This window comes from Calypte anna, chromosome Z (assembly GCF_003957555.1).
Source record: "Calypte anna isolate BGI_N300 chromosome Z, bCalAnn1_v1.p, whole genome shotgun sequence".
NCBI classification, from domain to species: domain Eukaryota; kingdom Metazoa; phylum Chordata; class Aves; order Apodiformes; family Trochilidae; genus Calypte; species Calypte anna.
Window position 1 is genome coordinate 9,913,503 of NC_044274.1, and position 26,710 is coordinate 9,940,212.

Sequence of the window (26,710 nt, forward strand, 5' to 3'; positions counted from 1 at the left end):
AAGTGGTTTTATTTTATTAATTCAGAACAGCAAATCAGAGTAAACACTCTTCAGATAAATTTTCATATCAAATGCAGCCTCATGGAGTTTGCTGGTGACACCAAACTGTGTGGTGAAGTCAGCATGCTGGAGGGAAGGGATGCCATCCAGAGGGACCTTGACAGGCTTGAGAAGTGGACTCATGCAAACTGCATGAAGTTCAACAAGTCCAAGTGCAAGGTTCTGCACCTGGGTCAAGGCAATTCTGAGCATGAATACAGGTTGGGAGGAGAAGGGATTGAGGACAGCTCTGAGCTGTGCACCTGCAGCTCAGAAAGCCAACCAGGTCCTGGGCTGCATCAAAAGGAGCACAGACCCCTGGTCAAGGGAGGTGATTCTCCACCTCTACTCAGCTCTGGTGAGACCCCACCTGGAGTTCTGTGTCCAGTTCTGGAGTCCCCAACATGAGAAGGACACAGAGCTCCTGGAACACATCCAGAAGAGATCCCCTAAAATGCTCAGAGGGCTGGAGCACCTCCCCTGTGAAGTCAGGCTGAGGAAGTTGGGGTTGTTTGAGGAAGTTGTAAGGTCCTGGGGACTTTATAGCAACCTTCCAGTATCTGAAGGGGGCTACAAGAAAGCTGGGGTAGGGCTTTTTACATGCTTGTGTAGTGAGAGGACAAGGAGAAATAATTTAAAACTTGAAGAGAGGAGGTTTAGGTTAGACATTAGGAAGAAATTCTTTAATGTGAGGGTGGTGAGGCATGGGCACAGGTTGCCCAAAGAAGTTGTGGCTGCCCCATCACTGGAAGTGTTAAGGGCCAGGTTGGATGGGGCTTGGAGTAACCTGGTCTGGTGTCCCTGCCCATGCAGAGGGGTTGGAACTGGATGATCTTTAAGGTCCTTTCCAACCCAAACCATTCTATGATTTCACAGAAATGAATTTCACTGATTGTGCCCTGTAAGCTCACGGACAGCAACCTTACTGACCTTTATTCTGTGATCCACTGTCCACACACAGCACAAGTTACAAAGAAGGTAGCTGTTTTTCAAAAAAAGGGACTTCAGAAAACATAGTACCTTGCTAGTTGCTTGTTGTTATTATGCCTCAGCAAATATACTATTCAACAACTGGGTCAAGAAGGAATTTCCCTCCCTCATCTGTGGGAACGATCAGGAATTCATGAACTGGTTGATAAGTGTCTCTTGAAGTGTCCTTTGTTATTTTTTATCAAGAAGGGAAAGTAAGTTTGTTGAGTATTACTCTGCTGCAGTTTCGAAACTCCTTTATTCTGCCCCTGAAAGATGGAAATCAATACTCTCCTGCCTTTTTCCTTTCCTTAGAGACCAGGTTTTTAAAAGTAAACTTTTCATGCTTATGAAATTGATAAGCCAAGATGTGCTGGAGAGTGACCTCATGTCTGTCTGTGCCCTTTTTATGCTTTTCATCTACTACTGTGGTCTTCTGTTGCTCTGGTTTTTTCTGCCTTAGGTCTGAAGAATTACTTGTACACAAGTTTTACTAGTGCATAAGCTCAAAGGGTCAAGCCTTTGACTATGTGCAGTCCTGTAAAAGTGGGCTCTGATATTAAGGTGTGAAACACTGTGTTTCTGGGGAACCATATGCTTAATAATAAATGCAGTTATATAAATGCAGTTGTTATATATATATTTTCTCATTATAGGAATCCAAAGCACAAGGACCTATTTGCAGTGGGATATGGCTCCTGTAAGTAACAAATACAAAAGAATCGTTGATAGATATATAATATTAACCAAATGCACTGAGATCAAATTATATAATACTCTGGGGCATAGATTGCCTCTCATATCAAGCACTTACTTAATTTCGAAATAGAACACTGAGAGATAAATCATGATAGTGATTAGGCCTTTATGTTCCGTGACATAAACATTCATAAACACATAGACATAGGCAACATTAGCCAGAGGTTTTGGTGTATGACAGTGCTGGCTCTCCCTTTGATTCAAGACTGTCCTCTAGAAGTACCACTTAGTAATTTTTATCTTACTTGATGGGCTCTGATTCCTTGGTTCCTACCCCCTTCTAATTGCTGAAAGACCAGGTATGTTAAAGACCAGTCTAATCATTATAGGCTTCTCTAAGTGTAAACTCATTGCTTTCTTCTTAGAAAACATGTTCCAGTGGTGTCTCAGAGGATAAGGTCTTCATTAGGACACATCAGGCCTGGATATTGTAAAAAGACACTTTGCCTGCTTGTGTCTGGGATTGGACAGGGGTAATTTTGAGCAGCAAAACAGAAGGAGTATGAATTACATCTACCTTTTTTTACAGCATGGGAATCCTTATCAACAGCAGTGCATTTCCTCCCATCCAGTACTTCTTGTTGCTTACGAACACCATACTGTATTCTAAGTTCTTGTCTTCACATCTTCCTCTTCGCTCCCATATAGATGGGATGGTGTTAATGCCAGTCTAAATAAACATTCTCTCTTCCATTCTCTCACTGTTTTCTGCTTTCTAGCTCTACCTGAAGTGCTGACTGTTGTGAATAGCTTAGGCAGCAGAGTGCATTCTGGTAGTTCACCCCTAGGACCACTGCTTCCCATAGAAATTCCCAAAGGGAAGAGACCAGTTGTGACACAAGGTTTCCTGGGGTATTTCTCATCCAGTAGTTTTGTTTCCTCATCTTTATCTTCTTAGCAGACTTCTGAATTAATTTCTCAGGTCCCCTGAAAATGTTTTCAGAACTTGCCAGGACTCTGCTGTTCTCTGCTGTTACTTGCTGCTTTAGAGTCACATTGCTGGCATTCTCATTACTGTACAGTAGTCTTTAAGCCTGAGCTTTCCATCAGATGGGTCTTGTTAAAATATAGATGAATTACTAAAATCCTGAACTATTTTAAGTCTTCACTAGCTTTCTATCAGAGCTTGTGAAGCAAGCACCCCACCTGTACCAGAAGCCACCAGGGCTCCTTCTCCTTACAAAGATGTCCCCTTGAGCCCTAATTAATTCTGACGCAAAGGAGAGACAGGCTGAAAAAAGAACAGTATCACAAAGGAATCAGAGCCTTCTCCTTTCTGCAAGAAGAGAACAGACCACAGTACAGTCAGATTGCAGTCATTAGATTTGTGAGAAGTGCTAGATGTATTGACCCAGTCAGTCTCCCCACTGTCTCTAGAAGGGTACGTGTCTTTCTTCTCTGACTGTTTGTATTTTGCTTATTTAAATAAAAGCTGACTCTTCCTTAGGTCACTAATCTCTGGCTTGAAGCAAAGATCAGTCATAGTGCTGCAGGTGGCAGTGGCTGGGAGTCACGGATAGCATGATTAGACACTAAAATTTTACCCTAAATAACCCAACCATAGGAATTGTTTGTGAAGAAGCCAGAGTGGACCTTACCAACCTACAAAACTACATCTTTGCCCACCAGCCCTTTCAATTCATCTGTATGTGCCTGAAAATTGGGCTCATGTTGGTGTTCTTTGTGCTGAAAAAGTCTCTGTTGTGAATATTCTCAGCTAAGAAGGCAAGTGATTTGGTATTTACTTTAAGGGAACACCTTTTTTGGTTTTTTTGGATTAACACTGAAGGCTCTCAGCTGTGTTAAAATGACTAGTGAAGTTTGTTGTTGAGAAATGCAGTGCATGTCGGATCAAGAGCTCAGCACTGAGCTCCAAGAAGGGTCCTTTTATTCAGGAAAGTGATCTTGAAGTCATTCCAGTCCATGTCTCTTTTCAGACATTTGGTAGTGCTCAGCAATAGTCAAAGAGGCAAAACCAAAAATTTATGGGAATTACTGTGGAAAAAAACCAAACTCAAAAACTCAAAACTGGATGCTGTGGAAACAAAATAGAAAAACACATGTAAAGAAGCTGTAGGAATGACAATACAAAACTAAAAGGAGACCAAAACAAGATCCAAGTGTGGATCCAGGTGTGATTGTTGGATGCAATTGTGTCTGTGAAGCCCAAAGATGAATGCATTTAGGCTATGGAAGGATTGAAGAAGGTCCAGATATATGTAATGGCTTTTGTATTAGGAGGCATCAACAGCCTGGGACCTTTCATAGCAGACAAGGGAGAAAGAGTTGGTATAAGTCTACAGAATTCTGAGCGGCATGAGGAAAGTGAAAAGGGGTCAAATGTTTATTATTGCCCGTAACAGAAGAATGGGGAAGAATATATGAAATTACCAAGTAGCAGGACTAAAAAGAAATTTAAAACGGAGTAATATGATGCATAATGAAATTGTGGAACCTTTCTTCCTTCTTTTGTGATCTGGAGGACAGAGATACACATATTCAAGAGAGGTTAGATAAGTTCATGGAGGGCCAGCCTGCTGTTGGAATAATAAACTATTCCATTCTGTAAGTTCGTAAGTGCAAGTTGCTGTAATCTCTGAATAAGCATAAGGGTATTTAATGCTATATGTATTATATGCTATGATACATATATTAGCTGAAGTCCTTACAGTATTTAAACAGTTGCTCCTTAGTACTCTTGGAGATAAGATACTTGACTACAGGGACCTTTGGTATGGTCCCAAATAGTTAATTCATATGTATTTCTCTGTGCTCTGACAATGAAGCCAGATGGGTTGTCTACATTTATACTAGTAAGGATTGAATTCTGCTTGCAATATTGCAGCATTTCATTTTCCCCTTAAAATTACATTTTTCTCTTGACGTTCACTCCATCTGAGTTCTGGAAGTGTTCCTGTTAGTTTGCCAAGAAACCTAAAATGGCCTGACAAACTCTTTAATTCTGTAGGCAGCAGCTACTCTAAAGAGCAGATTAGGATCAGCGTTTTCAAAAGAAAGCCTGGTGTGAAGTGCTCAGGATATTACTTGACTTCTGCACAGCAAAATCTTAATTTGCTCACAGGGCCTGTGCTCAGAGAGTGTAGAAGTCAGGCATTGCCTTCCCACTGCCAGGCCCAGGAGGAGAGGTACAAGTTCAAGGATGGTAACTTCCCCTCTTAGCCTGTTCAGAAAATTGTTCTAACTTGTTAGACTAAGCCAGACCCTGGTGTGTACTTTCTGGGTTGTGTGGAAATATTGATTGTTTAGCTCTGTTGTGGTCCATTGTGACAAAGGCAATGCCTTTTCCAACCAAATGATTCTATGCAAAAGAAGGCAGACCTTAAGTCTGGGGCTTTCTAAGTGGGCAAGAGAAGCCCAGAAGCCTCCTTATCCTGTTTTTATAACAGACAGAGGGCATAGTTCATCTCAGCCAGCTGTAGCCAGCTAACAGCTAGGAGCTTAATCCCTGCCCTAAGCTTCCCTTTGGTCAGCTGTGAGAGAGCAGCACATCCATCCTGCCATCCATCCTGCCATGGACATGGTGTCCCAGAGAGGAGCTAAGCTGCCCTGTGGAATGGGTGCCTGAGTGCCTGTGTCTTAGGTGGCTAAAGTGAGGAGAGATGAATCTTGGCTGGAGAAAATAGTTCTGGATGGGAGCTGGTGTAGAGCCAGGAGCAGAACCCAGATCTTTGGATCTGTGGTAGCTATAATTACATCACCAGTCTTTTGTGCAGCTTGCATTTGTGAGAACTGCCAAGATTCAAATAACACATTTGTCCTATTGCCCAAAGTATACTTTTTGAAACAAAAAGTCCCTTGTTTACTGTGGGTCCATTTCACTCCAGTGTGGCAAGGTCTTTACAAAGAGGGCTCTAGCCTTTTCCTTGCTTTTGTATCTGATTTCTGCATTTTTCTCCAGTGATTTATTTGGATGGGGTTTGTGATACTAAAGACGTTTCTTTGGCATGAGATGGTCCCTTCTGAACAAGGGAACACTGTCACTGTATTTTGCAATTCAGGATTTATGCTGCTTGCCTGGAATTAATTCTTATTCCTGTTAGAATGAGCTGTCTTTCTGTTTTTGTTTTTGCATAAATGAGATTGCTAGGTTTCTGGCTGGACTGGCAGCCTGCAGTGCAGGGTTCAAAGAGGCTGTGAGGGGTGTTGGGCTTGTGTTCTGCCTTGTTGATGGGAACACTGTGAACATAAGCTCAGGTCTTAGCAGTCACTTCAGTTCACATTCCAGAAGCAAGCATGCCTCTGACAGTCTTCAGAGATGGCTTTTTATGTGCAGCTCCATCTGCCAGCACGAGTTGAACAGGGGGAAAAGGTATCTGCATGGCCAATGTATTTTATCCTACTGTTTCTTTGAACTCAGTGGATGTATCTTGCCAGTCACAAGGATGGGTGTGGAGCATAGACTCACACCCAAAGCAAAAGCAATCTGAGGTATCTTGCAAAGGTGTCTACCCAGTTCTTCACAGTACTGGATCTGAAATGGGGCCTCATGTAGATAGAAGTAGACAGTATGAAAATTACTATACTGTTTTAAGTTAGATAATAGGAAAAAAATACTGAAAGGGTGGTCAGGCATTGGAACAGGCTGCCCAGGGAAGTGGTGAAGTCACCATCCCTGAAGTTGTTAAAAAAATGTGTGGATGTAGTACTTGAGAACAGGGCTTAGTTGGCATGGTGGTATTGGGTTGATGGTTAGACTTTATCTTAGAGGTCTTCTCCAAGCAATGAGTCTATGATTCTATGAATAGGACATGCTCAGAGGGGCCAGGGAGAGGACACAATGAACCAACTGGCTTTAACAGCAAAGTACTGTATCTTCCCGCTCACCTCTGCTTCATAGGCATTGCTTGCTCTGCTGGAGGTCTTATCAGCAGTTCTGCTGGTCTTCAAATCAGTTAAATTTGTTCATCCTTGGTGCCCCTGTGGGCGCTTAGCAGTAAAGGATGAAGTACAGCTCCTAAAGGAGCAAGCTCCTCAGCAACCCTGAGACTTATTATATCCAGGAAGGGCAGTGAAGACAAGATACTAAGATGAATGTCAAATGAGGTTGGCATGGTCAAGAAACATTCTTCTATTAGCTTGCAGATAGTTTCTCAGCAGGGATCTGGACCTGCACAGACAACTGAAAGGAGGATTCATTACTACAAACCATAATTGGTGACGAGTATATGCAGATTCAGGCATTTAGATTATGGATTAGAATAAAGAAGGTGACTGGTAACAAAAGTAGCTCAGTTCTGGAAGGGAAAAGTCATCTTGAAGGGTTTGAGAGAGTATGTTTGGAGGCATAGCATTTTCCTCTTCCTCTTTTTGTACAAGAAGCCTGGGTCCCATCTGTCTAGAAAGCAAACAGTGGAAAAAATAATTAGTGGAGAATTCTCAACCCACTATTGACTCCAAAGATTTAATGAAAATTAAGATCAGCTCCATATTACACACCACTTAGGTTTGTACACAGCCTGTTCCAAGCCCCAAAGACTTCTGCTAGGCCGAATACTTTGTTTTCTAGCAAAATATTTCTCTGCCAAATATGAATTTGATATACATGAGTATGGAATCATAGAATGGTCTGTATTGGAAGAGATCTTGAATATCGTCCAGTTTTAAACGCTCTGCCATGGGCAGGGAGACCTCTCACTAGACCAGGTTGCTCCAAGCCCCATCCAAACTGATCTTGAATGCTTCCAAGGACAGGGAATCCACAGTCTCCCTGAACAATATGTGCCAGTGTCTCACCACCCTCACAGTAAAGAATTTCTTTCCAAATTTCTTTCTATCTAAATAGACACTCTTTCAGCTCAAAATTAGTTATCTCTCATCCTATCAGTAGAGTCTCTGATAAAGGGTTCCTCCCCAGCTTTCCTGTAGCCTCTCCAGATACTAGAAGGCTCTCTAACCCTTCTCCAGGCTGAGCAGCCCCAACTCTCTCAGCCTGTCTCCACACCAGAGGTCCTGCAGCCCTCTGATCATCTTTGTGGTACTTCTGTGAACTTGCTCCAATAGTTCCATGTCCTTCCTGTATTGGGAGCTCCAGAACTGGAGACATCACTGCAGGTGAAGTCCCACAAGAGCAGAGCAGATGAGCAGAATCCCATCCCTCTCCCTGCTGGCCATGTTCTTTGGATGCAGTCCAGGGCATGGATGGCTTTCTGAGCTTTAAGCACACACTGCTGGCTCAAGTTGAGCTTCTCATCAACCAAAACCCACAAGTCCCTCCCTCTGGGTTGCTCTCAATTCATTCATCACCCAGCCTGTATCCATGTTTGGCATTGCCCCAACCAAAATGCAAGACCTTGCACTTGGCCTTGCTGAACTTCATGTGGTTGGTATGGGCCCACCTCTTAAGCCTGCCAAGGTCTCTCTGGATTGCAAGCCCTCCCTCTGGAGTGTCTACCACACCACACAGTTTGGTGTCATCACTGTCCATGTCCCCAACAAAAATGTTAAATAAAACTGATTCCAACATGGACCCCTGAGATGCACTGATCAGTTGTGTCCATCTGAGCATCAAGTGGTTGACTGCAGCACAAATAGACAAGGATATTGTACAAGGCAGTGTCAAATGCTTGGCACAAGTTTAGGTAGATGACATCAGCTGCTTTCCCCTTATCCACCAACCTTGTAGCCCCATCACAGAAAACCACCTAATTTGTAAGGCATGATTTTCCCTCAGTGAAAAATGTCAGCTGTCACAAATCACCTCCTCATTTTCCATGTACCTTAGAATAATTTCCAAGAGGATCTGCTCCAAGATCTTTCCAGGCACAGAGGTTAGACTGACTGACCTGGTATTCCCCAGGTCTTCTTTTTTTCCCTTTTTGAAATGAGGCTTGTGTTTCCCCTTTTCCAATTAGTGGGAACTTCAGGGGACTGCCAACACTTGTCAAGTATGACTGATAGTGGCTTAGCAACTTCATCTGCCAGTTCCCTCAGGAGCCACAGATGTCATCAGGTCCCATGGTCTTGTGCACCTTCAGGTTCCTTAGGTGTCTCACACCTGATCTTCACCTCTGGTGGACAGTACTTCATTCTCCCAGTCCCTACTTTTACATTCTGTGAATTGGGAGGCATGGCTTGAGCACCTGCTGATGATGACTTTATCCTTCTCCATGTCCCTTCCAGCCAGAAACTCCATTTCATTCATCAGTGGGGTACACTTTCATCTTTCTTTGTTGTTCTATTCACTTGAAGTTATCCTTCTTGTTCTTTGTTACAGCCCCAGCCAAGCTCAGCTCCAGCTATGCCTTGGCTTTCCTGATCCCCTCCCTGCACTCTTGGGCCATACCCCTATAATCTCCCCGGGATGCCTATCCCTGCTTCTACTGCCTGTGTGCTTTGGTCTTCTGATTTAGTTTGGCCTACAGGTCTTGACTGAGCCAAGCTGGCCTTGACTGTCCCAGTTCTTGCACACTGGGATTAAGGGTTCTCACACCCTAAGAGACATGTCTCCCAATATCTCCCAGCTATGGTTCACTCCTCTATCTCTGAGGGCAGTTTCCCAAGGGATCACATGCACTAGCACCCCAAACAGCTGAAAGTTTGCCTCTCTGAGGTTTAGGGTCCTGACTGTACTATGTTCCTGTTTTGTACCCCCCAAGATGGAGAAGTCTACCTGGGAATGATCACTGCAGCTCAGGCTACCTCCAATTTTGACTTCTCTTGTAAGTTCTTCTACAACGCTGAACAACAGGTCCAGCAGTGCCTCTCGTTTGGTTGGGCTCTCCATCACCTGTACTAGGAATTTTCCACAACATATTGCAGAAGTTTCCTGGACTACTTGCAGTTCACTGTATCATTTTTCCGTCAAATGTCTGTGTGGTTGAAGTTCCCTATCCAGATCAGGACCTGTGAGCCCTCTACTGATTGGAGATGCCGAAGTACCCTGTACCCAGGTTCTTCCAAGGGAATCAAATTTATCAGGCATCTCATATCTTCATTGTTTCTGAGGGTGGTTCTTTCCTTGTGATGCTATAGAGACATCAAAACACCAAAGTCTTAGCAATTTGTGTTAGGGCAGATGCTCTCTGACACACAGTATAATATCCTGTAAGCAAGACTCTTGTGCCTATGAAGAATCTGACTGCACCATGCAGAATTTTGCACTCCTCTGCTGAATACTTTCTTTTAAACTATGGAGCAGGAGCTTTTAATCTCTTCATTATGATAAAATTGCATAAAATGAAAATCCGGGAGCTGGGTTAAGTGTCAGGAAAACATTCCTTCCTGATCCTGACAGAAGAACAGTCAAAGCACTGAAGCATAAGCTGTGATCATAACTCTTCTAAGAAAAGCCCACAGATGTTCTGAGAATGAGGAGGATGATCTTGCTGGAGTCAAGAAAGAAAGTAATGGACAACAGTGCTGGGTTCCATTATAACTGCATGTGCTGGCTGGAGAATTTTTCATAAAAGCTGTGTCAAATAATTTTTTTTAGAATAATGTTTAGTTTCCTTGTTGAAATTTCATCTGATGGTGAGTCATTCCACCTACTGGCTATACTATTTCCAACTTTGAACTGCTCTGCCCCTCAGTAAATAGTATCTTATTGCAAGGCTGAATTTGTCTAACTTAAATTTTCATCCATTAAAACTCCATTCTCTTGGCAGCAAGCTTTAAAAGCCTCTTCAGCTAGTCCCTTCTCTGTAGGTGATGCAAGTGCCTGCATGGATTGATAAAGATACTTCTTGGTTTTCTTTTCTTTAGGCTGAATCAAGCCATACTCAAGATTTGTTTTCCATCGGCTATGCTATTCCAGTGAACTTCTCTAACCTTTATCCAGTGTACTCACAACCTTCTTGTGTGCAAATGCCATAACCAGGCGTACTCAAATAGTCTCTCTTATGCATGCCACCCACTGCTGTGTCATCTTCAGCCTCTTTGTGTCATGTACATCAAATTGACAATACTAATTAGTGCTGGACTAAGAACTGATGCCTTGGAATCTGCCCTAGAAACCATCTCTGTTAATTTCAGTTTACAGCTCTAGGTTCTGATAGTGAACCAGTTCTTAATTCAGCTAGTATGTGTTCTTCTAATTCCATGTAATACGTTTTCTAATAAAAAACTATGCTGAATGCTGAAGGAATACATGGATATATTTCTTTTAGCATAGTAATTTCATCAGTCATCCTGAAAAGAGGGATGGCAGCTTTGACATTTACCCTCTTCATTGGTGTGGGTTTCTAAGTAACAGGGGAGAGAATTCAGCAGGACTGAGGTCCTCACACTGACAGAATCTCACTGCATACAAATAAGGTTTGTGATCATTAATTCATCTTAACTGCATGTTAGAAGCTATAATGCTTAAAACAGAAAGCTGATCTTGAAAGTTAGATAATTCCTTCAAGTCTGCTCTGAGATCTCAGTCAAATTTTGGAGATAACTTACAAAACCCACTGAAGCTCTCTGAAACTCACAGATACATTACAAGATCTTGGAAATCAAGACAGAAAAGGCTATCAGTCCATCTCCATGCAAGACAGTACTTCATCTAAAACATGGTTTTGAGGACTACACTTCATCCACTTAATGAATATTAGATGCAGTGTGATTCTGTACTCCCTGGTACAGTCCTCTGGATGATAGGCAGTAATATAGCCTCGTGACAAGAGCAGAAATGTGTGCATGAGAAGAACCCTAAAAGCATGAAAACTGATGTAGCAGTATAGGCTTTGGGGTTAAGGAGGATCAGTGTTGGAAATTGTAGCAGATGTTTGTTTGTAGGTAATTTTCTTCTCTGCAGTGGAAATTTTCTTCTCTGCAGTGTAGTGGAATGCAGGCTGGACTGGATTTGCAGTAAGAAACTGCTATTAAATTTGCCATTTTCTGATGAATTATGAAAACCTTTAAGTAAGGGTGCTAAGTAGGTTGGATACTGTCTAATAAATTTGCATCTCTGAACTAGGTCGCAGAAAGTGTCTTTCCAGTGGCTTTGGAGATGTTTATATATTTTAATTGCGTTCCCAGAACAGCCAGGGAAGAATTCTGGGAGCAGAAATCCCTGTTAATCTTTCTCTAAGCTACAGGAGTTTATTTTTATATTGGGCACAGAGATTGAAGACCTTGTCAAAGAGAGAAAAAGCATTTTAGACTGCTTAGACGAAATCAGTTGTTTTGGGTAAGGCTGTGTGCATTCATGTGAGGGGACTGCACTGGAGAGGAGGGGATGGCAGCTCACTGTCACATAATTGTCAGTGTTTTGGATCAGGTACAATAGTGAGCTTCAGCATTTTGGGATTCCACAGAAAAGCTGCTGAAGTTTTCTGAGTGCAATACCAAAAAATACTGATGGAGATTCACACAACTCAAAGACAACTTCATATTGCAGTCTTGATTCAATTTGCTGTTTGGCTCATAATACAGCACTAATGTGATGTGACAGATTTCATCTTTGGGAAAATGTCTCTACATCCATTCAGAGACATGTGCCCAGCACTGATCTGAAACTGATAAAATTAAATATGTCTTCAATGGTAAAAAACCCAGGAGGCTCACTCTGGCTTTTTGGTAACATGTTTGAGGACTACTTTGTGCACAGCCACGTCGTGATGAGTGCTTCCTTTTCGCTGTGAATGTCTTGTTTAGTAACATTTTTCATATTTGTACCGCAGGTGGAAAGGCTGTAATCTTTTACAAATACCTGTTAGTAGTGGTAGTTGATATAACAGTGATATCTGACTATCCATAGTGAATTTATGTTGAGAAAAAAAAAGAGAAGAGACCATCAAGGAACTAAAATATAATGGTTGCTTAGTTGCTAGTGATTTTAATTGCTTTTATTTGGTACATCAGGCAGACTGGAGCACCACTGAGGAATACATGCAGTTGCTGCCATAAGGGAATATCACAATAGAGAAAACAAGCATCAACAAAATAAGCACAGGGAAAACAAATTAAAAGGTTTTACCTCAGTCTTATTTGTGACTTGTTTAAGAACATTTGTATGGGCACTGACTACCCCCGCAATCAAAAAGAAAGATCCTGGATTACATGAACTTGCTCTGTATGAATTTATGAGTGCTACCTGTGCTATGTAAATTTCTAATATCTTTAAGGAAATTTCCATGACTACATTGTAGTAATTGAAAGAGGCTGCCGGGGAAAATAAGGCAGGAAAAAAAAAGGTAGCAATCAGATGCCTCCAAGGCAAAGGTATCAAAAGTAATTAACAACTAGGTCTCATGCTAATCTATGTTTTCATCCATGAAGAAGAATAAACATAAAATCACTACTGATAAAATGTTTTGATGAGACAATTGTCTGGGAGGTATTAAAAAATGGAACAATCAGATCAAGCAGAGGGAATCACTTTGCATTACAATGTCTCAGCAGCAAACACTGAAAGAAATCCACGTAATGCAGCCATATAAAGGGCAGCTCTATCTTGAGGAACAATGATTTTTTGAAAAAAACATCCTCAGAATTGCAGGGATGAAACCCCAGAGGTGCACTGCATCAGGAATCCTTGGCTCTATGTGAAGGAAGGGTTTGCAAAGGAACTGGGAGGCTGAAAGAGCCAATTTTCTTTAATGCTGGAATGACCACCCTGGAAAGACCTGCTGACTGCTGGTGACTTGCCAAGAAGAAGGATGATAAAGCTAGGGAGAGTTCATAAAGAGTGATCTGAGAACAGGACAACTGACCTGGGAAACAAATGAAAGGAATGTGATTTGTTCAGCACGTCAAAGAGAAGCTTATTAGGGAGCTGGGTTGTGGTCTGGTAACTCCCTACACTGAGAAAGCAGATCATGTAACAAAGGGATCTTTAATCTGCCAGACAAACGATGTAATGGGATCAGAGGAAATCTGGAGCTATGTGAATTCAGGCCAGACAAAGTGTGGCTTTTTAATTGCAGATAGGTAATTGAGGGCAACTAATTTTGACATGTGGTCAATTCCTAAGCTCTGGAAATTTTAAAATGTGGAAGGTCTGAAGATGTGATATTTTGCTCTATGTTTTGGTCTGCTGCAGCCATGATTTCTCACTGAAAAGAAGAGTTAGTGTAGAAAAATGCTTCTGTTTTTCTTATCTTAAAATCTTCAGGCCTCTGGTTTATTCACTCTTCTAACCTTTTTAGAGGCTTCTCTGCACTGTCTTGTGTTGTAGGCTTTAAAGTTGATTTGCAATGCATCTGTATCCTCCGCCATGGTCTGATGGCTTTTGAAAAGACTCCCTAGTGGAATCAGTGTTAGAAATTTGAACCATCATACATCCAGTTTATTGGGATAACTAATTGTGGTCAATTAAACAGAAATTACAACACTATAAAATCTGTTTCCAAACACCAAATGTCACTTACCACGCATAGAGGTTCCTGGAGAGTAGCATTGACAGTAGCTATTATACTGTCAACCTTGTTAGTAAATATAACCTAATAAGTGTAATAGAGACCTGATTCATATGAAAGATTGATTTCAGTTGGCAACTCAGTTCCTGATTTGTGATTTAAATGCTGCTTTAAGCTTTGCCTATTTTTTCCTCGCTTTATATTTTAATTCATTTAATTTTTAAATCAACTCGTAATGTCATCTTTTGCTGGGGCATTTTGTCAGGCATGAAATAGTAAAGAGCTGTGTTGGTGTCTTTTGGGAAAAAGCTGTATTAACAGGTCTTATGGAGCCTCAGGATCAAAGGAGCTGCTCAGCCATCCTCTTGTGTGCATCCGGTGCACTGCAGGCCATTAACTTCCCCCTGCTCCCCTCTCTGCCTAGCCCCGTTTGTTTGAGCAGTGGATTTTGATTCACTAATTCACAGGAGACTCAACATTTCTGTGCCATGGAGTCCTACCTGTTTGATAAAGCCAGTCTGATGCCTTCCCTTTCTTAGCTTTGTCCTTGGAAACAGCTACACTGAAGTTACTGTGGGAATTCCTTCTTTAGCATTTGCACAACGGAACCCAAGCAGAAATGGGTGACTCTCTTTGTTATCAATGTCAAGGCAATGTTTTCCTAATGAAAATCTGCTAAAAGACTTCCCATCCATCTCTATTGAGAGGGACCCTTTGACTTAACAGTGGAAGGTATCAACAGATATCAATGACAGGCAAAAACAGCTCTCTCTTGAAAGCATCATTTTATGCTCTCTTTTGAAGATTCATCTTGTGAAATACAGATATTCTTATGCCCTCACTTTGTAAGCCAAACACTGTTTGCTTTTGTACTTCCCTTTCCCTCTGAATACTCAGGTTACATTATCATTGTAATGAGAAATTACAGTGTACATTACCATCATCATTGCTTTTTCATAGCATAAGGCTACTTCTTACACTCCAGCCTAAGTAGCAAAACTCTTCACAGAGCCCTGAGGGCAGCAGAAGGCTCCAGTGGCCCTGAGCACCTTTACCAGCACCACATCTCCAGAGCAATTGGATGAGGCCATTCCAAGGCTCCAACACTGCTGCATGGGTTACTCTGCTTGGTAGCAGCAGCTCAGTTCTTAAGGAGCAGCCAGTGATTCCTGCAGCAGCCCTGACACATGTTCTGTTCCCCGGATTTGGGGTGCCCTGAGGTCTGTCGGAGAGAAAAAGTGGCAAGACTGAAGATCTGGCCTTGATTTAACTCCACATTAGGACTACAAGGATTCAGTTCACTAACATGGGTGCGTTCACAAAGGAGAGGAATTTTGTAAAATCCTTTTACCTGATAAGGAGACTTATATGGCACTTTCTTGAGAGGAATTACAGAGCTCCCATGCAAGAAAAACTGAGTAATCTGATTTTTAGCCTCCCTAGTGCTCCATAAGGGATGAAAAATGCTAAGGAGGCTAAAGAGCTGTTGGAGGCTCGTGCGGGCATAGATTTGTTCAAGGGAGAGTGCAGTATGCTGTGGATTTGCTCTGCTTGCCTGCCAGGAAGAGGCTCTGGGTCCAGTGACATGAGAGATCTTTCCACCTCCATTTCCATTTCCGTTTCCATTTCTGACATGCACCCAGGGCTGTGAAGTCAGCCAAACAGATAAGGAATGCTGGTGGCTTCTTAAGTTGTATTTATTGCCTAATACATCGTTTACTGTGGTTAATCAGCTCAGTACTACTAGAGCTCCTTGGCAAGGGGATAAAGCATTGTTAATATTCCATCACTACAGGGATGCAGCCTCTCCTTATGAAGTGCTGGTGTTGAAAAAGTGATCATACAGATAATTTGTCCGTAATTCCCTATGGTTTTTCAAAGTTCACTGTTACAGGCCTACATATGATTGAATATCCAGATATTCTGAATATTTTTTGTTTGCATTCAGTGTCTTTCAAGCTCAAGAGGCAGGAACTTCAATGGTAAAAGCCCGTGTGGACTCTGTAATTTGGCAAGCTGCTCCCTGGCAGTAAGACTCATTTTGTGTATGGCAGGGCTACTGTAGAAAATGTGTTTCTTTCTGTCTTGTGATGTAGAAAGTGCTGCAGGGATTCTTAATGGGCTTGTTGCTCTGGGGCTGAGATGTAGTGCATATAGCACCTTGAAATAAAGTTTTGTCTTTCAGCTGTGATGCTGTGCCCTGCTCCAATCTGTTTGGGTTAGTTTAGCTTGCATGGTGACGATCCTTTTGTGTCTGTGCACTGGGATGGAATTACCAGTCTCCTCTGATGTGGGTGAGGAAAAAGTAAATAACTACAAGTGAGATTTGCAAAGCTTCTGATCAGACCTTCTGTACAGACATTATTAGCAGTGGTGTAACAGTCAGTACCACACTGGCCAGAGGGGCTAGTTATTAACCCAGCTTCATTTTCATTGCTTTATTTCTGAACTTATTTACTTCCATACCAAAGGTGTGCCACAGCCGAAAGGCTGGGCATTGCAGAAGAAGCTATGCATACTATTAAAATAGTCTATGGGGTTGAATTTATGTAGACAGACAATGACGGAATATATATGTCTTTGTCTATAATAATAATAATAATAATAATAATAATAATAATAATAATAATAATAATGTATTTTAAACTTTTGAATGCAGCACAAGGATTTATGGTATCTTCAGCAGAAAACTATTTGACATGAACGTCTGAAAACAGGAAGAACTGGAGGCAGAGAAAGTAATGCTAATAAGCACTGGGAGTTCATGTTTCAGGGAACGGGCAAAATTTCTTCGGTAGTTAAAAAATTTTTCACACAGGTGGCATTGTACTCAAGGTCTGATGGTCCAGACATCACAAGGCAGGAGGTCAAAATCATGAGGTTATTAAAAATGGTAATGCTTGACTTATTTTTGTCTGCCTCCCATGCTTTCAAGGTGGAATCTGCTTGGCATTTTAAAACTTGCTTTTGTTGCTGTGAGGGCTAGCAATGTTTTGTTCTGAAACAAAGCAGAAGCAGAACTTATGTTTAAATAATGAAGAGGAGGCTTGGGGAAAAAAATTCCTCCTATTGTAACACTCCTGATAAATTTGCAGAAGTTGGCAGCCTTGTTGTATCTACAGGACACCTTGCACAACTTTCTAAATAGTGTCCTCTCATGAAGGTACAGGCAGAGGTTCCCAAGTAAATGGATTTCTGTGATCTGAGAAAAATCCCAGGGGGTTCATAATGGTGCAGGTCTGATTAGTTACATCTTTTGGCATTTCACATGCCTAGCAAGACGAACTCACAGCTCCACTCTGATGCCTGGAATACAAAAGGAAATCATTGCTAAGTCATGGGTCTGGTCCAGCTTTGCTAGTTTGATACTCCTTACTGTTCATTTCTTTCATTTCAGTTTATGTGTAGTGATTAGATTGCTGTTGTGGCTGAACTATTTATAATTTTTAATGTAATTTTCCAAACTTGGATTCCTACTGCAGAGAATAAATTAACTTTTGCAAAGGAAACTGTGAGCTACATTTTTAGATTTGCAAAAGGATTTTCAAGATTTCCAGCAAAGTCCTACTGGGATGTCTGATACTTTAAAGGCATCAGAGCTTAGCTTCTTCCTCTGTTCCTCTTGTACTGCAAGACCTCTGATCATTCCAGACTTCATAGCATGCTCTGAAAATGGCAGTTTTCTTTTCCTCTTTCAGACAAATTCTTACCATTTTTGCATGTGGTATTATAGCTGACAGTATGTAGAGTCCCAGCATGAATACTAAGATTGTAATGCCGTTTCTTTAATTCTTTTATGGTGTATAAGTGACTTCAGCTGGACTCTCAACCAAGAGGAAATACCAATTAATGTCTAAATGGTGGTCAGGTGAGACCATGTTGTCTATTGCCCACCACCTGATTCACATTTTAAAGAAACTGTTGTCTTCCCAATTTGAATTCTATTATTACTTTTAATCATCAGTTTTCTGTGAGCCTCACTGAATGCCAGTGACACTCTTGATCATGCATTTTGTCTTTCACTTAGCATATGCATTTACATAACTGCAGAATTAGTTAAAAGAAAGGGGGAAATGTGACTTCCAGGAGAAGTAGAAGAATAAATTGTTGTCAGTTTCAGCAAACAGCTGCAGATCAGAAATTCTGAAAATCACATGTAATGGCTGAGATAACTGGGCAATGAAAGCTTAGTGTCAGTTGGGATGATTACCATAACTTGTGGTATTTTCTGCGTTAAGAGAGGGCAATTAGGCAAAATCTAACATATTTCTAGGCTGTATTCCCATGTCATGCCTAGATTTACCAGCATGTCTGGCTATGGAATTGGATCTAATTTCTGTTCACCTAAACAAGATCAGAATCAGCCCACTGTTTTCATTGGGAAACTACTTGATGATATCCTCCTTTTGCATCACTACATAGGGTGTTGTTTTTTTTTAATTTGTCCGGGGTCTGGGGTTTGTTTGTTTATTTATTTGTTTTTGTTTTGTTTTGTTTGTTTGTTTTTGGAAGGAAGTATAAATTAGCACATTAGTTTGATTTTAATCTCTGGTTCCTGCAGTGTAGGTTCCATACAAAAGTCAAAGTAAGAAATTAAAGAGTGACATCAAATCAGTCTGGAATGTGCAGAAATAATTCCTCTATATCAGAACAGGCTTAATTCTGCCTAGTGGCTGTTGACAGATGGGTGGCACTAAAGACCAATGTCTTTAAGCTCAAGAGGGACTCTATCTTAAGCAGCCTGCTGTTGTCAGACTCACTTGCTGTAGGGAAAACCTGCAAGTGTCCACCTTACACTCCTTGTCAGAGGGTATTTTACATCTCCAGACTGCAATTCAGAAGCTGAGGAACAGAGCTTAGACTGGAAAACAGATGAAGGGTTTCCCACTTCAGCCAGGTGGGCAAGCAAGGTCATCTTCTGCAGGACAGTCTTCTTTCCTGTGTCCATGCTGCCCTGTGGTCCTCCCTGTTTGTCTGTTGTGTGCACATGGAGCAGGAAACTATGTCAGCTTCTGTCAGCCAGCTGTTTACTGACTGGGTCTGTGGGAATGCTGGCTTTGTACAGGCAGAGTTGCTCATGAAGGCATTTGATGTAGTACCACATGTGTAAATGTTGGCTGGCATCACCTCTGTACTATAAATATCCCTACTAGATAGTGGCACAACATTAATTCTTGTATGTTTTCATGCACATTTCACTTGCTTTTTCTAATAAAACATTTACAAACAACCCTGCCGTGCTCTCTGTCATCGTAAGGTGGCTGCCTGAAGGAAACCATTAATTTTCTGCTGTACAGCATCAGCTGATTAGATGCTTTGCAGGAGGAAAAACTGAAATGAAAACACAGAAATGGAAACAGCAATACTCCTGCCAAGCACGGAAGCCTGTTGCCATGTGTTGCTTTCATTCATCAGCAGGTTCTGTTGAGTTGCCTGAGTGGATGAGTATTACCAGAGAAGCACACAGACTGAGTCAGTGCTCAGGAGCTTGCCTTCCTTGTTGTCTTTTCTCTACCCCTGATTCCAACAGCAGAGGTCAGCTTTCTCCTTACTGTTCATTTGCAGTCCTTTCAGCTCCAGGTATGTCATCTAGCTGTTAGAAAACATAAAGAAACCAGTGAGAAGATCTGACTGTCCTTCAGGCCCAACAGCTTGCAGGAAGGATTAAGGTAGAAACACTGGGTTGGGTGTCCCCTGTTGCACTTTTCCCATCAGAGCTCATTTCTAGTTGACCTTGCTTTCCATCCCCCTGCTACAGTTACTCATCCTTTGTTTAAACTGACTTCAAAGACAATGGATATGAGGGCTTCTCCAGGGTGACCGGGGACTGCAGAGGCAAGCAGTATCTCTGCCTGCCTCTTTTAACTTCTCAAATGCTGTCCATTGCTGTGGTGTCTGAGTTCCTTTTTGCCTTGACTGTGTCTTCCCAGATGAGAGGTGAAGGGACCTGCAGCAGACAGCAGGTATACAGACTCTCATTTGTCTCAGATCCCAGAGGACAGTCCCAGAAATTGAAGGCTGTATTCCACCAGTTCCCATAGAGGGGCAGTGGCTCCAGAGACATTTTTTTCAGAGCAATTATGTGACCTGAAGTGCTATTTCTTCATACTTGTGCCATCACACCATGATTCTGTTTTAGGAACTCTAACTTTCTAACTCCCAACCATCCCCTACTCCTGCAAAGAGCAGGAGGCTTGCTGAGACAGCTATCTGTATTTGCTGGCTGATATCTGGGCAGAGAGCTGTGTCACTGGGCAGCTTTAAAGACCTAGTCCTCCTTAAATTTCATTTAACTGCTCATTATTCATAGAAGAACAGCTAATAATTGTAACATGCATGCAGTATTGACAACAGTATCCTAGAGATGACAGGGACATGAAAAATTGTTGTTTTTTTCAGAGAGATCAAGAAGCACAGGGTCACTGGGGTTAAAACACAGAAGAAGGAAAAAAAATGCTAGAGGGAAAGAGAAATCAGGAGTTTTAGCAGCAGCCCACGTTTGTTTTGTCAGTCAGGCCACTGGACTTGAAAATGTTCACCTACCTTGATGTGTACTCTGAGAAAGAAAATTTTTAGTTAAATCTGGAAGAATGGTTACAGAAGTGCATCCTAGGAGGTCTGACATACAATGCTGTATGTATTTGCATACTAGAAAGTAGCAGGAGGTGCTACTTATTTGCCTAATGCTAGTAAGACGTTGACTGGAGTGTTGTATCCAGCTATTAACAGTTCAGTCTTCAAAAAAGCTGTTAAAATGAAGAAGGTTCAAACGTGCACATGACAGTATAATTTATGTTTAGAAGCTCTGCCTTACAGTGAAATACTTAAGCAAGTCCCCACCTAAGGTCTCCTCAATAATTTAAGTTGATCTGCTCAAGTATTTCATTGATCAGAAGCTTTGCAAATCTCACTTGTAGTTATTTACTTTTTCCTCACCCACATCAGAGGAGACTGGTAATTCCATCCCAGTGCACAGACACAAAAGGATCGTCACCATGCAAGCTAAACTAACCCAAACAGATTGGAGCAGGGCACAGCATCACAGCTGAAAGACAAAACTTTATTTCAAGGTGCTATATGCACTACATCTCAGCCCCAGAGCAACAAGCCCATTAAGAATCCCTGCAGCACTTTCTACATCACAAGACAGAAAGAAACACATTTTCTACAGTAGCCCTGCCATACACAAAATGAGTCTTACTGCCAGGGAGCAGCTTGCCAAATTACAGAGTCCACACGGGCTTTTACCATTGAAGTTCCTGCCTCTTGAGCTTGAAAGACACTGAATGCAAACAAAAAATATTCAGAATATCTGGATATTCAATCATATGTAGGCCTGTAACAGTGAACTTTGAAAAACCATAGGGAATTACGGACAAATTATCTGTATGATCACTTTTTCAACACCAGCACTTCATAAGGAGAGGCTGCATCCCTGTAGTGATGGAATATTAACAATGCTTTATCCCCTTGCCAAGGAGCTCTAGTAGTACTGAGCTGATTAACCACAGTAAACGATGTATTAGGCAATAAATACAACTTAAGAAGCCACCAGCATTCCTTATCTGTTTGGCTGACTTCACAGCCCTGGGTGCATGTCAGAAATGGAAACGGAAATGGAAATGGAGGTGGAAAGATCTCTCATGTCACTGGACCCAGAGCCTCTTCCTGGCAGGCAAGCAGAGCAAATCCACAGCATACTGCACTCTCCCTTGAACAAATCTATGCCCGCACGAGCCTCCAACAGCTCTTATGCCTCCTTAGCATTTTTCATCCCTTATGGAGCACTAGGGAGGCTAAAAATCAGATTACTCAGTTTTTCTTGCATGGGAGCTCTGTAATTCCTCTCAAGAAAGTGCCATATAAGTCTCCTTATCAGGTAAAAGGATTTTACAAAATTCCTCTCCTTTGTGAACGCACCCATGTTAGTGAACTGAATCCTTGTAGTCCTAATGTGGAGTTAAATCAAGGCCAGATCTTCAGTCTTGCCACTTTTTCTCTCCGACAGACCTCAGGGCACCCCAAATCTGGGGAACAGAACATGTGTCAGGGCTGCTGCAGGAATCACTGGCTGCTCCTTAAGAACTGAGCTGCTGCTACCAAGCAGAGTAACCCATGCAGCAGTGTTGGAGCCTTGGAATGGCCTCATCCAATTGCTCTGGAGATGTGGTGCTGGTAAAGGTGCTCAGGGCCACTGGAGCCTTCTGCTGCCCTCAGGGCTCTGTGAAGAGTTTTGCTACTTAGGCTGGAGTGTAAGAAGTAGCCTTATGCTATGAAAAAGCAATGATGATGGTAATGTACACTGTAATTTCTCATTACAATGATAATGTAACCTGAGTATTCAGAGGGAAAGGGAAGTACAAAAGCAAACAGTGTTTGGCTTACAAAGTGAGGGCATAAGAATATCTGTATTTCACAAGATGAATCTTCAAAAGAGAGCATAAAATGATGCTTTCAAGAGAGAGCTGTTTTTGCCTGTCATTGATATCTGTTGATACCTTCCACTGTTAAGTCAAAGGGTCCCTCTCAATAGAGATGGATGGGAAGTCTTTTAGCAGATTTTCATTAGGAAAACATTGCCTTGACATTGATAACAAAGAGAGTCACCCATTTCTGCTTGGGTTCCGTTGTGCAAATGCTAAAGAAGGAATTCCCACAGTAACTTCAGTGTAGCTGTTTCCAAGGACAAAGCTAAGAAAGGGAAGGCATCAGACTGGCTTTATCAAACAGGTAGGACTCCATGGCACAGAAATGTTGAGTCTCCTGTGAATTAGTGAATCAAAATCCACTGCTCAAACAAACGGGGCTAGGCAGAGAGGGGAGCAGGGGGAAGTTAATGGCCTGCAGTGCACCGGATGCACACAAGAGGATGGCTGAGCAGCTCCTTTGATCCTGAGGCTCCATAAGACCTGTTAATACAGCTTTTTCCCAAAAGACACCAACACAGCTCTTTACTATTTCATGCCTGACAAAATGCCCCAGCAAAAGATGACATTACGAGTTGATTTAAAAATTAAATGAATTAAAATATAAAGCGAGGAAAAAATAGGCAAAGCTTAAAGCAGCATTTAAATCACAAATCAGGAACTGAGTTGCCAACTGAAATCAATCTTTCATATGAATCAGGTCTCTATTACACTTATTAGGTTATATTTACTAACAAGGTTGACAGTATAATAGCTACTGTCAATGCTACTCTCCAGGAACCTCTATGCGTGGTAAGTGACATTTGGTGTTTGGAAACAGATTTTATAGTGTTGTAATTTCTGTTTAATTGACCACAATTAGTTATCCCAATAAACTGGATGTATGATGGTTCAAATTTCTAACACTGATTCCACTAGGGAGTCTTTTCAAAAGCCATCAGACCATGGCGGAGGATACAGATGCATTGCAAATCAACTTTAAAGCCTACAACACAAGACAGTGCAGAGAAGCCTCTAAAAAGGTTAGAAGAGTGAATAAACCAGAGGCCTGAAGATTTTAAGATAAGAAAAACAGAAGCATTTTTCTACACTAACTCTTCTTTTCAGTGAGAAATCATGGCTGCAGCAGACCAAAACATAGAGCAAAATATCACATCTTCAGACCTTCCACATTTTAAAATTTCCAGAGCTTAGGAATTGACCACATGTCAAAATTAGTTGCCCTCAATTACCTATCTGCAATTAAAAAGCCACACTTTGTCTGGCCTGAATTCACATAGCTCCAGATTTCCTCTGATCCCATTACATCGTTTGTCTGGCAGATTAAAGATCCCTTTGTTACATGATCTGCTTTCTCAGTGTAGGGAGTTACCAGACCACAACCCAGCTCCCTAATAAGCTTCTCTTTGACGTGCTGAACAAATCACATTCCTTTCATTTGTTTCCCAGGTCAGTTGTCCTGTTCTCAGATCACTCTTTATGAACTCTCCCTAGCTTTATCATCCTTCTTCTTGGCAAGTCACCAGCAGTCAGCAGGTCTTTCCAGGGTGGTCATTCCAGCATTAAAGAAAATTGGCTCTTTCAGCCTCCCAGTTCCTTTGCAAACCCTTCCTTCACATAGAGCCAAGGATTCCTGATGCAGTGCACCTCTGGGGTTTCATCCCTGCAATTCTGAGGATGTTTTTTTTGAAAAAATCATTGTTCCTCAAGATAGAGCTGCCCTTTATATGGCTGCATTACGTGGATTTCTTTCAGTGTTTGCTGCTGAGACATTGTAATGCAAAGTGATTCCCTCTGCTTGATCTGATTGTTCCATTTTTTAATACCTCCCAGACAATTGTCTCATCAAAACATCTTATCAGTAGTGATTTTATGTTTATTCTTCTTCATGGATGAAAACATAGATTAGCATGAGACCTAGTTGTTAATTACTTTTGATACCTTTGCCTTGGAGGCATCTGATTGCTACCTTTTTTTTTTCCTGCCTTATTTTCCCCGGCAGCCTCTTTCAATTACTACAATGTAGTCATGGAAATTTCCTTAAAGATATTAGAAATTTACATAGCACAGGTAGCACTCATAAATTCATACAGAGCAAGTTCATGTAATCCAGGATCTTTCTTTTTGATTGTGGGGGTAGTCAGTGCCCATACAAATGTTCTTAAACAAGTCACAAATAAGACTGAGGTAAAACCTTTTAATTTGTTTTCCCTGTGCTTATTTTGTTGATGCTTGTTTTCTCTATTGTGATATTCCCTTATGGCAGCAACTGCATGTATTCCTCAGTGGTGCTCCAGTCTGCCTGATGTACCAAATAAAAGCAATTAAAATCACTAGCAACTAAGCAACCATTATATTTTAGTCCTGTGATGGGAAGTGCCCAGGCTCAAGTGTATCCCAGAATAGGTGGTCTAAACAGTGCCATCGTCCTATGCAGACAAATGTCAGAAAATAAATGCTGGTGGAGTTTATCATCTGAGACAGTGTCTCAGAGGGGATCCATGGTGGCCCTGGAGCGAGGCGTTGTTTTCACTGTTCTACTGAATGGAAATATAAACTCACAGTAGATGAAATGTGTGACTGATGAAAACACAGGTGGAGCTGTAAATCATGCTGAGAACAGGGCTGTCATACAGAGTGATTAATCTTGTGGTAAACTGGAATTATTTAAAACCAAATGCATTTTGACGCAGCCAAGTATAACATTATACCCCTCTAAATAAGGAGGAGCGCTCTGTTTTGGAAGTCAGCAGCTTTATTAAAAAATTATATTAAAAAAAAGGCTTTTATGGAAAAGCAATAGATTTGAGAGTGATATCTTGGCTAGAGGGTGAACATAATACTGGAGCCCAAACAGAAGTCCTCAGTGGCAGCAGAGAAAGGATATAAGCATTGGTGAGACTGATACTATATTATGTTTGGGTTTGGAGCCAATGTTTTTGAGCCCATCCAAAAAACCCTGCAGATAGTCCAGTAAGAGCCCCATCTTGATTTGAGAGCTGGAGAAAATTTCCTGAAGGTGGAGAGAGAGAACTGCTGAAATTCAGACTGCAAATGAATTTTGTCTAGGTCTAGCACAAGTCCTAGCTATGTGAGGTTCTCCACATACTTGTGTAAAGTTTCTTCATATTCTGCTCTTCTCCGTGTCTGCTGAGAAGCAGCTTTCTCTTTGGAGCTGTGAAAGCAGTGCCTTTGACTGGGGTGGCAAAGCTTGTGTGGCCTCCCTCTCTTTTTGCTGAGAAGATATCTATCTGTGTGGTGCTGGTGAAAATAAATGGGATTTTTGAGGTCAGGCTGTGAAGGTTATCAAAAGTGTGCTGGAAGTTGCTCAGTTTTAAAGTATCTTAATGAAGAGAAAGCACCAGATATGAAAGATTCCTTCATCCAAACAACGTAGGCAAAGTAGGAAATAACTGTGGAAAGCCAGTTAAATCAAATAAGGAGTTAGGTGCAGCTTTCTAGTCACTTGACACGATTGAAAAGTGAAACAAACTGCAAAATGAAACAGTGGCTTTTATGTCTTTTGAGCTCTTCAAGTGAAGTATGCAAATACTAGCCAAAAAGAAGTTATTTGACTCAAAACAGGATGTGGCAGTAACATTTGTGAGCTGTGGAACAGAGCAGGTCAGGCTCTCTGGCCTTGAGCTGAAAAGTAATGAATTCTCAAAACATTTTCTTTTCTGGGAAGAGACTGTTTTGAGTGTTAGTCTTTTCCCTGCCCACACTGTGATTCACAGCCAGATCCATAGTGATCAGGGATTGTATCAACACAGCAGTATAGTGGAGTACTTAAAAGCGTTTTAGGGAATAGAACAGAATGGGCATCAGTGGTCCCAGCTTAAATCTCAAGGTTCCTGGGATGGGCCCTTCATGAGCAGATCCCTGTGAAGTCCCAGTTCTGTTCCCTGTTCTTCCAGCTTGTTGTAGTGTCTTTGACAGTCCCCTCCAGTGCCCTTTCTCATTCCCTTGGATAAAAAAAGGAGTGCTGCTGATGCAGGCTTAAAGCAACCTGAAGTGCTATAAAACTTCCAGTTATTATTGTTACTCCTCTGGAACCTTTCAAGACACATTCAGCACATGCCCAGACACTCCGAGCTCCTTGGAAATCTTTGTTCTTTTCTGATTTTTCTGAACTATTGGCATACAGTGAAGCTCACAGTGCCAGCCATTTAATGCTTTCTCACAGCACACCCATTCTGCAACTGCACTGAA

At 41.7% G+C, this 26,710-nt stretch overlaps 1 protein-coding gene across 1 annotated transcript in view; it reads left to right on the forward strand.

The window, feature by feature from the left end:
- The window catches only part of DNAI1 (dynein axonemal intermediate chain 1), a 148,093-nt gene that overhangs the window by 32,246 nt on the left and 89,137 nt on the right, over positions 1 to 26,710 (forward strand). The window contains exon 12 of the mRNA XM_030467373.1: positions 1,665 to 1,708. Coding sequence (XP_030323233.1) covers positions 1,665 to 1,708 — 44 coding nt within the window. The remainder of the gene's footprint in view (positions 1 to 1,664; positions 1,709 to 26,710) is intronic.